The 11,231-nt window shown below is 46.0% G+C and overlaps 1 protein-coding gene across 2 annotated transcripts in view; it reads right to left on the bottom strand.

Moving 5' to 3' along the window:
- Positions 1-1,673: 1,673 nt before the first annotated feature.
- The window catches only part of slc9d1 (solute carrier family 9 member D1), a 78,542-nt gene continuing 68,984 nt past the window's right edge, over positions 1,674-11,231 (bottom strand). For both annotated transcript variants that reach the window (XM_086006105.1, XM_086006104.1), the window contains exons 11-13: positions 11,097-11,176; positions 6,934-7,083; positions 1,674-6,806 (exon numbers count right to left, since the gene is read on the bottom strand). In XM_086006105.1, the coding sequence (XP_085862231.1) occupies positions 6,693-6,806; positions 6,934-7,083; positions 11,097-11,176 (344 nt within the window). In that variant the 3' untranslated portion in view covers positions 1,674-6,692. The remainder of the gene's footprint in view (positions 6,807-6,933; positions 7,084-11,096; positions 11,177-11,231) is intronic.

The following is an 11,231-nucleotide window of genomic DNA, read 5'->3' as shown; positions in this document are numbered from 1 at the left end:
ACCCCTCAACCTTCTATATTCAAGGAAATACAAATCAACTTTATGCAACCTGCCCTCATAATTTAATCCTGTAAACCCGGATATTATTCTGGTGATGCTGCGCCGAACCCCCTCCAAGGCCAAAATATTTTTCCTGCGGTTTGGTGCCCAAAACAGAACGCAGTTCTCCAGATGGGGTCTGACCAAAGGTACAACTGAAGCATCACTGTCACTTTAGAATTCTAACCCCCTCAAGATAGAGGTCAACATTCTAGAAGCCTTTTTGATTACATTTTGTACCTGTGTACTAGCTTTTAGTGATGTGTACCTGGACACCCAAATCCCTCTGCTCTTCCAGTTCCTAGTCCCTCACTATGAAGAAAACATTCCGATTTGCTTTTCCTGTATCGATAGTTGAGCGTGGTCTAAATCCCTTGATTGTTCGCACCACTGCAAAGCAAATGTAGGCATCAAAGTGGCATCTGTATTAGAAAGGTTGCAGCAACGGCACAGGCAGTCTCTCTCGGGTGGCTGTGACCTAGACAGACGATTTACTAACACAATGACATGGCGAGATAGTTTTAATTTCAGTAATACAGTAATATTTTGGGCAGGATGCGATCACTGGTCCATCCAGGTTACTCTTCCAAACTCCCACCAGTTTCCTTACTGTGATCTTGGAACTTCCCTAAAAGGAATTTATCCAGTATTTTTGAAGAAAAGCCAACCATGGTTTTCTGTTCTGCTACTCCTGCTGGCATTCTGCTCTCCAATTCTATCACCCTGTTAAAAAAGAAGTGACCTAATTTTCCTGTATTTGACAGCTTTGAACCTTCTCTGCTCACTCGGTGCCGAGATGGCGACCACTCCCATTTAAAAAAAATGTTGAATTCTCACAAACTCTCAAAGGGATGCACTCTTGAGATGAAATGTGAATTAAAAGTGATACAGCCAAAGGAAAAGGGGATGAAATCTCAATGACAAGTATTGCACTCCAAGTAGAAAGTGATGAACTCAATAAACAAAGGTGCACTCCAAGCAAAAAATGTTGATCTCTAATTAAAAAAAGATTGTGACTGATCTGTACCTCAAATCCATTTACCTTCGTTGCTCCATATCCCTTGATACCCCTTTTCCTTTGTCACTTTTAATTGATTTCACTCCTAAATGGCCAAGCGATAATTTTATTTAGTGATTATTTGCACAGCATTTTTTTGACTCTTTGCACAGGTGCACTCGATCCAGTCGCCCGTGTACAGTACGATATACGAAGAAGCCGGAAGTGGGGCCGAACCACGTTGCCGAGCCTGGAGCTGCTGCCATTGCTGCTCGAGCCCGAGTCTGCTACTAGGGCTTTTGGGTTATCTTTTGAAAATCAATGACTATAGTAAAGGAGCCTCCAGGGCTGTTGCCTAGGATATTGCTGCGATTATCCACACGAACATTTTCGCAGCCTTCTGAGAGTGAAGGAATCGGAGGGGGGAGGGAAAGGGGCAGAGAGACTGGGAGGAGGCAGAGATAGAGGGGACTCTGTAAACTTTCATGCCAATAAAGCATTTGAATTGGAATTGGAATTGGAGAGAGTGGGACAGGAACTTGTTGGGGGGAGGTCATGAACCCAGGCAGGGGGAGGACAGGAACTTGGGCGGGCGGGGGGGAGGTCAGGATGTAAATGGTTGACTTAAATCTGAATGGTAATTTCTTGCCTTCAGTTTAATTCATGAACTCTTAAAGGAACTTAGTACAAATCACACTGATAGCCAACGTTTGAAAAAAATTACTGTGATGCAGAAGTGTCTCAAGTGGAGGATGAAACTGATGTTGCAGACTGCATCTCATTTCCATATTCACAAAAGTTCCACAATGCTCTAAATTGATAGTCAGCAGGTTATGTCATAATGAAAATACACACCATCACTGCTGGGAATTTCCTCAGGGTTCTCCCAATCGGCCACTGTAGCTTCAACGGATACCCCATTTACGCAGCGCATCAAGGATTTCCGCCAAAGTTTCAGCAACCAATCAGCAGAACCGAGGAAATTCCTGGCAAATAACTTCAAATTCAGTGCAGTATTAAGAACTGGTGGTTATAATTGAGAAATGGCATGGCTCAGCTCTTAATAGTTCTGAACTGAAACTTTAAAAAAATGTATCTAAAGGATATCAATTTGCAGAAATGGCTGTTGCCATTTTAGGATTGATTTTCTGGGTGCTTTAATGGAGGAAGTGTTTCAGCATTTATCAAGAAATGGGAATGCTGCAGTTTGCTCCGAGCAGCGCTGTGATGCTGCTCCTGTGTGGTTTATGAACCAAATAATGGAGCTTTAGAAGAAAATTAGTGCCTTGGCACTACTAGAAATGAGCTGGTCAGCAAGCACAACCCAGAGGTGCTGATTGAATGAGCCATAGCCCTGAACCAAATACCAGGAAAAAGCCTAATTCAAAGATGCTAAAGTGCAATTGGCTCTGGTGCACACCCTTCCCTCCCCATGCCCAAAACTAAGTGTAGGACACTGATGCTGTGTTAATTTGTAGGAGGTGAGGAGATGTTTCCATGACATGAGAAAGAACAAAGCATGAAAGAACAGTGGCTTTCAACCACAAGGTCTCAGCGTCCTGACAACAGAAGGCGGCACTGAAATAATTTAACCTGAATGGAGTGACTGAAGCAGATGTGAAATCAAGTAAGTGTTCTCCTTTCAATGTTATGTTGTGTGCTGCATTTTAAATGGTAGCAAGTGTGGCCTTCAGAGTCAGAAAGAATGTTAACAATGCTATTACAATACTGTCTTTTAGTAGTTACAAATGACTGTGATGCGGTGCCCCATTGAACTATTCTACTACCCTTTATCTTGTCTACAAAAGGCCCGAGGGCATGTAACCTGCCTCACCGTCTAAAACACCACTTGAACATGCAATACATCTACCAAGCACCAGCACTGAGAATCTTTGCAGTGGGCGAGAGGTTTCCTGCAGGGTGCAGTCCATCTACATTTAAGGAATCATTAAGTGGTGCTGCTGCCCAAATTTGGATTGGGGGGGGGGGGGGGGGGGTGGCGGCGCTGTTTGGAACAGGAAGGAGAAACTAGTCGAAGGTAGGTGCCCAGGTGTGATGGATGAGGATGACCAGATCGGAAGTTACACCTCCACAACGGTCAACCGCCACCACCCAGCCCCCTTCCAAAACCCCATCCCTCACACAATTGTGCCACAAGAAATTTAAAAGATTTAAAAGGCGTACCAGGACAGCCAAGATAATCAAACCCGAAACGTCAACTCAAATTTCTCTCCACGGATGTTGCCTGACTTGCTGAGTTTTTCCAGCATTTTCTGTTGTTATAGCCAAGATAACAGTCAGCCACACTTTCCAAGAAGGGCTCCTTCATGCACAGCCTTTCACACATGGGACCCACAAAAAGCCTCCCACGGTCTGGGTTGGGAATGGGTTAGGAGGTAGGAGACACAGAGCAGGGATAATTTGATGTGTACTTCAATTTGCAAGATGGACTAGTGGTTGCCCCCCCCCCTGCCTCCAGGGATCTATATTGGGGCCTCAGCTTTTCACACTATTTATAAATGACAGATGAAGGAATAGAGAGCCATGTATCCAAGTTTGCTGACAACATTAAGTTAGGTGCGCACAATAAGTAGTGTAGATGGGAGCAGAAAGTTGCAAAGCGACCTTGAGTGTCCATTTCTATGGAATCAAGGAATGGAGTTTAGAGCTCAGCCATCATCTAATTAACAGCTTGAATTTATCTCGCATCTTTAACGTAGTAAAACATCCCAAGGCACTTTACAAGGGCTTTATCAGACACAAAGGGATTAGGACAGGTGACCAAAAGCTAGGTCAAAGAGGTAGGTTTTAAGGAGCGACCTAAAGGAGAGAGGTAGCGAGGCAGAGTGGATTAGGGAAGAATTCCAGAGCTTAGGGCCTAGGCAGCTGAAAGCATGGCCACCAATGCAGTGGCGAAGGTAACTGGCGATGTGCAGGCCAGAATTAGAGGAGCGCAGAGATCTCGGAGGATGTAGGACTGGAGGAGGTTACAGAGATATGGAGGGGTGAGGTCATGGAGGGGTTTGCACACAAGGTTGAGAATTTTAAAATTGATGTGTTGCTGGACTGGGAGCCAATGTAGGTCAGCGAGCACAGGAATGGCGGAACAGGCTCGAGGGGCTGAATGGTCTGTAATTGCTCGTTTCAAGCCTCTATCTTCATCCCCATTATGATCTTCCTGCTGGTCACCCACCATCTCCCTCTCAGTCCCTATCAAGTGAAAGTACTGAAGCTGCTGGTGAGGTAGACATCCATCCAGAGGCACTGGGGCAGAGAGAGAGGAAGCACACAGGTGAGCAGAGCACGTGGCCCAGAAGAGCAGGGATGGAAGAGGAGGACGCAGACATTATTGGCTGGAGAGTCCGGAGATAACAGCTCTTAAGTGAAGGCTTCGGAACCCAGACGATCAATGCCCAGCTGCAGGGCCATGTCAGGAATGTGCTGACATGATGCTTCGGTCTCTCAAGATGTGGGTCACTCCGTAAGCTCACTCAAATTCCTGCGCATGGGGCAGAAAGGAGGTATTGGTAAGCTGCTAGGCAGAGAACAGATGCAGGCTGCAGCAAGTCCACGTCAGGTCTTGGCTGCCATGGAATGAGGGGCACCTCAGTCCCAAGAGGCTCCTGGAGAAATGCAGGATCCAGGTTGGCATTATGTCTCTTGCTGTAGTGAGTAGCCTTGATCTCACACCTGCCTTTCTGGTGAAAGTGTGCAAACACAATGGACTGCCTTAAAATGGACATATCCCAGCAGCTCCCAGGAATGTGAACTTTTATTTACATGGTATGGTGCTGGTCACAAACAAGCCCGACACTGCAATCCTTTACTGTTGATATAAGTAATAGGATTATGAAAGGAGCGCATATAACCACGAGGGTGCAATCTCTGAGCCCTGGTACTTTGGTGAAGTTGGCTAGTGCATGGAATTGCATGTGCCTGGTGAAGTTGCCAGTTGTACATCGGAAGGTGATGAACTGGCTTACTTGAACAAACAGTGCCTCTGTCGCTTGCTTGATGTCCCTGTTTTCAGCTGATTGACTAATATTACTGATGTCCCTGGTGGCAGCCTGGAATGACCCTGTTCCGTAAAGTGTACGACAATGATGACCTTCACACTGTCAGAGTTCAGGTTGTAGCATGGAGCATAACTCATTAATCACTTCCCTTGAGTAGCACAGTCTCAGCAACCAGTGCTCCTGGGACAGCTTTTTCTTTTATTTGCTTATGGGATGTGGGCGTCGGTGGCAATGCCAGCATTTATTGCCCTTGAGAAGGTGGTGGTGAGCTGCCTTCTTGAACCGCTGCAGTCCGCGTGGTGAAGATGCTCCCACAGTGCTGTTAGGGAGGGAGTTCCAGGATTTTGACCCAGCGACGATGAAGGATCGGCGATATACTTCTAAGTCAGGATGGTGTGTGACTTGGAGGGGAACCTGGAGGTGGTGGTGTTCCCATGCGCCTGCTGCCCTTGTCCTTCTAGGTGGTAGAGGTCACGAGTTTGGGAGGTGCTGCTGAAGAAGCCTTGGTGAATTGCTGCAGTGCATCTTGTAGATGGTACACACTGCAGCCATGGTACGCTGGTGGTGGAGGGAGTGAATGTTTAAGGAGCGCCTTGGTCTGTATATTCTGGAGTTGAGGTGGGGCGGGGGGAGTTTGGCATGTGATGCCTGGCCAGCCTGTCATTTCTCCAATTCTCCTTCTCTTCCTCCAAAGCACAGATACAGTGGCATTCTTTAGGGACAAAAATGAGAGCCCCACAGCAGAAGGCACGAAGGCAGATGGTGACGCAGTTCCCAACAGTGAAAAATAAAATTATGAAATGGGTTCAGGGCTCGGGATTTTACAGTAACTGTGGCAACTTTGAATTCATCTCTGCCTTTATTATACGGATACAATTAACATCCAGCATCAATGAGGCAGCAAAGAGGAACCATGGGATGTATGCTGTCGCCATGTCATTACCTCTTTTAAATATGCCTACCTTTATTTGGCAACTGGAGGAAGTAGCATCAGAAAATGTGACCAGGTATAAAACTGGGCCGGGATTTATAGTAATACCTACCCCCTTTCTACCAGGATACTGAAAACTCTGCAGCATTCAAAATAAATCGACCCTAAATGTGCTGGACCATTCCATGGTTCAGAAATCAACAATGTGGCCCGTCTGTGTGAGCGCCAGTCTGGAATGTACAGCTGATTTGATGCAGAGCTCTGCCATCTCCCAATGGAAACATCACCGATACCTAAAAATCATCATAATCTCATCAAAAATAAATCTTATTTCATCCCTTAATTGCTAATCCCGAGAATATCCAGCTTGAAGAAGTTCAGCACATTTGATGCTCATTTTGCTCCAAGCACATTTCTTCTTTTGAATGTCAGAGATATGAACCAGTACGGATAAAGTGTTTTAGCAATGGATTTAAAGAAGTGACCATTCCCCTTCCAAATCCAGTTCTCAGTTGAAGGCAGGGGTTAAAAACAAAATGGAGCCAGACTATTAGGGAGAAGTCGGGAAAATGGAACTGTGCACGCCAGTTGGTATGGCTTATTGCAAGAGTGATCCTTTAAGCTGAAGAAGAGTAGGGAACAGGCTCTTAATCTACATTGGCCTCCGAAATTTAAACAAGGTGACTGGAAAACCATCTTGTCCATCTTGTCATGTGTTTAATCGCTTGTCCGGTTTAGGTACACATTTCAGAATTGCTGCTCTCCACAATGCTGGGGCAAGTAAGAGGCTTAAGGTAGTTACACTAAGGATGAGAAGGTACACCTGCAGAGACAGAAGAAATGAACCAACATTATTTTACATTTTGTAGCACAACGCAGTATAAATACTATGCTGAACACATCAAGTTGTAATATTTAAACTGATGCTGAGCAATTCCGAAGTACCTTACCTCTCGAGAGATGATCCTGGACTTACGAGCCCGACTACTCAGAACAAAGGAAAACTCACTGACTTGCGCTAAACCAGCAGAAACTATCCATCTGATGTACTTGCTGTTCCTTGGGAGAATCAGGGAGAGGACAAGTACCGCTAAGATGAACTAGAAGAGCAAAAAATAAATTAAAATGTTTTAACATTACCACTCACTGCACATTTCTTGACAATTGTCTCTCTTCCGGTTATTTCACTGCATCACGCAGGCATTTCCGTAACCTATAATCCTACATTATCAGCGAGTGCTGGGGGAAATTGTGGTGTTTTAAGTAAATCGGGCAAGTGGAGCGCATGGGTTGGCAGCCTGAGGAGTCAGCTTGGGATCCCATTCCATTTTGGTCCTGTGTCCTCATTATAATGTGAAACGCACCCCCAACAGGCAACTCACCAATCTGGAGGCGGGAAATCAGGTGAGTTGGTCGAATGGGAAGGTCCTGCAGCAGCAGCTTAAAGGGGAAGGGTAGAAGCATCGGGAGCGAAAACAAAAACAGCTGGCAAACATGTTGTAGAACTTATGGCAGCAAGTACATAACATTTGGAATCCTTTAAGACTCAAAACCCACAAGTGGCTGCTACAAAAATGTGCGTTAAGCTTCCATCCAACTTTCCCTGGTGGGTGCTGAGGATTGGGTGATTGGGCAGATGCAGTATAATGTGGATAAATGCGAGGTTATCCACTTCGGTGGCAAAAACAGGAAGGCAGATTATTATCTGAACGGCAATAGATTGGGAGAAGGGGAAGTGCAACGAGACCTGGGTGTCCTTGTGCACCAGTCGCTGAAGGTAAGCATGCAGCTGCAGCAGGCGGTTAAGGCAGCAAATGGTATGTTGGCCTTCATAGCGAGAGGATTCGAGTACAGGAGCAAGGATGTCTTGCTGCAGTTGTACAGGGCCTTGGCGAGACCCCACCTTGAGTATTGTGTGCAGTTTTGGTCGCCTTATCTGAGGAAGGATGTTCTTGCCATGGAGGGAGTGCAGCGAAGATTCACCAGACTGATACCTGGGATGGCAGGAATGACGTATGAGGAGAGATTGGGTCGATTAGGATTATATTCGTTGGACTTTAGAAGAATGAGAGGGGATCTCATTGAAACTTATAAAATTCTAACAGGACTAGACAGACTAGATGCAGGAAGGATGTTCCCGATGGCGGGGAGTCCAGAACAAGGGGTCACAGTCTAAAGATAAGGGGTAAGCCATTTAGGACTGAGATGAGGAGGAATTTCTTCACCCAGAGAGTGGTGAACCTGTGGAATTCTCTACCACAGAATATATTCAAGAAGGAGTTAGATATATTTCTTAAGGCTAAAGGGATCAAGGGATATGGAGAGAAGGCAGGGACAGGGCACTGAATTTGGATGATCAGCCATGATCTCATTGAATGGCGGAGCAGGCTCGAGGGGCCAAATGGCCTACTCCTGCTCCTATCTTCTATGTTTCTATCCCTTTAAACTTATGCTAACAATGACCACCTGGCGACTTGTTTGGTGGGTGGGAGCAGGAATTCGCAGCAAGCTAAGCTAAATGGTACAATTTTAAAGGGGCAATAACAGAGAGACCTGCTCTCTGTGTACAAATCTTTGAAGGTGGCAGGACAGGTTAACAAAGCAGATGGGATCCTGGCTTTATAAATAGAGGCAGAGTACAAAAGCCAGGAAGTGATGCTAAACCTGTATAAAACACGAGTTCAGCTCCAGCTGGAGAAATGCGTCCAATTCTGGGCACCACACTTTAGGAAGGACGTGAAGGCTTAAGAGAGGGTACAAAAGAGATTCACTAGAATGGTTCCGGGGTGAGGGATTACAGTTACGTGATAGACTGAAGAAGCTGAGGTTGTTCTCTTTACAGCAGGGGAGATTTTATAGAGATGTTTCAAATCATGAAGTGTTTAGATAGAGTAAATAAGGAGAAACGGTTTCCAATGGCTGAAGGGTTGATAGAGTCAAAGCTGGAGGATTTCGGCAGATGATGGGCTGAGGCAGTGATTGGCAAAAGAACCAGAGGCAACATCAGGGAAAACTTGTTTACACAACGAGTGTTTAGGATTTGGAATGCGCTGCCTGATAGGGCGGTGGATACAGATTCAATAGTAGCCTTCAAAAGGGAATTGGATAAAGACTTGAAGGAGAAAACAATTGCATGGATATGGGAAAACAGCGGGGGAATGGGACTAACTAGACTGCTCTTCGGAAGAGCCAGCGCAGACTCAATGGGCCGAATGGCCTCCTTCTGAGCTGCACTGTTCTATGATTCCATCAGGCAGGCGAGGTGGAAAATGGTGTCAGTGTCTTAACTGCATCAGTCCATCAGCTGCTGAAAGCCTCATCCATGCTTTTGTTACCGTGGCTCTTTCAATGCTCTCACAGCCCCGGCCTCCCATTCTACACGCTCCTTATTGGATTTTATTTCTGCAGGCATGCACACAGCAATCCCGACAAGAGGCGGCCCCCACACACGGATTCAACTGTATCTGCATTTTTTGTTGTAGCAGAACACTGGTGGGGAACTGGGTGGTACAGTGGGCCAGACTCTAGCTTTCATCTCCAGAGTGGTGTTCAAATCCAGCCCAGACTGTTGGCTGTCAGGGGCCCAATTGAAATGAGTTTGTGCATTCTCAGTTCTTCTGAGGCATGGCCTACAGAACAGAATTACCATTAATCTGGCAGTGACTGACAATGTTACTCAGGCATAGTGTGGGAAATGGAAATAATGCCACACTCGTACATAGGAGGGCCCACTTCTAAGGTTGAGATTGAAGCAGTCATTGGGCAGCGTAGGGGAACTCTTGTTTTACACCTGTCCGTGCTATACCTGACTGGGTTCCATCTCCCAGTGCAAGAACTGTTCCTTAGAGGGTCAAGTTTTGCAGTGGTCAACAAAATTAATGTTATCAATGACTCTTTTCCCACCCCCTCCAGTTTTGTATTTTCACCTGAAGCTGTGGCGACACGATTCCGCAGGCAATGCTAGCCCTCCAGTACTGTTGCCAAGTGGCCAGCCACCCTGTAACACTTTCGACAGCAGGTGCCAGCGGGCTCTTTGACTTTTGGGGAGCAAGCCACAGCCAAACCTGATCTCATCCTCAACCAGCACTGACATCACCTTCCTCACCCCGAGCTGAGCTATCACAGCCCAGCCCAGAAACTGGACAGGGCACCTGCTGGTCTGTATGGTTTAGTATCACATGGCTGGTCACACACATCAAATAACTGAAACCAAGATGCTGTGAAATTCAGTGTTGCTAATACTTCCATCCTTTTAACCAAGTTATTATACCTGTAATAAGAACAGAAAGTGCTGGAAACACTCAGCAGGTCAGGCAGCATCGAGGAGAGAGAAACAGAGTCAGCGTTTCGGGTCAAACCCTTCGTCAGAACTGCGAAGGGTCATCGACCTGAAACGTTGACTCGGTTTCTCTCTCCTCGATGCTGCCTGACCTGCTGAGTGTTTCCAGCATTTTCTGCTGTTATTTCAGATTTCCAGCCTCCGCAGTATTTTGCTATTGTATTATAGCTGTGATGCTGGCCTTATCAAATGACTTCATGGCCTTTTAGTCCAATGAGCTATATTTGGCAGTGTTATAGAATATGGGCAAGTGATTTAATTTTATCTGAATTAATTGGTGCCCCTGCCACTGGACTCAATATCCACTATGGCTGCAGCATACACAATCTAGAGGATGCACTGCAGCAACTCCCCAGAGTTACTTCAATAGTACCTCCCTGTGCCACAATCTCCGTCACTGAGAAGGATAAGAGCAGCAATGTGTTGGAACACCATCACCTCCAAGTTCCCCTCCATCACTCACCACCCAGACATTCCATCATTGCTGGGTCAGAATCCTGGAGTTTCCTCCCTTACACCATTGTGGGCAAAGGCCCAACAGCATCTTCTCAGGGCAATGAGAGATAGCAACAAATGTGGCCTGCCTTGTCACCCACATCACAAAAACAAAAACAAAAAAGAAAAATACTGCAGATGCTGGAAGTCTGAAATCTAAAACATAAGGAGCTGGAAATACTCAGCAGGTCATTCAGCCTCTGTGGAGAAACAGAAGTAATTCAGTCAACATTTCAGATCTAAAAACCCTTCCCTCAAGACTGACGTTAAATACATTACCTTGGACACCACCACTGCCAGTGTAAGGCACATTAGGACAGTCAGTTCATAAAGCACAAATGTTGGGAAGACATGAAGACCTGTGAAGGGCAGAGGAACAATAACTATGTGCCATCCCTTAAAATAAGCAGGTAC

This window comes from Somniosus microcephalus, chromosome 14, assembly GCF_052327205.1.
Source record: "Somniosus microcephalus isolate GS21.2 chromosome 14, FLI_Smic_1.0, whole genome shotgun sequence".
NCBI lineage: Eukaryota > Metazoa > Chordata > Chondrichthyes > Squaliformes > Somniosidae > Somniosus > Somniosus microcephalus.
This window is presented reverse-complemented; position numbering and strand designations above follow the sequence as displayed.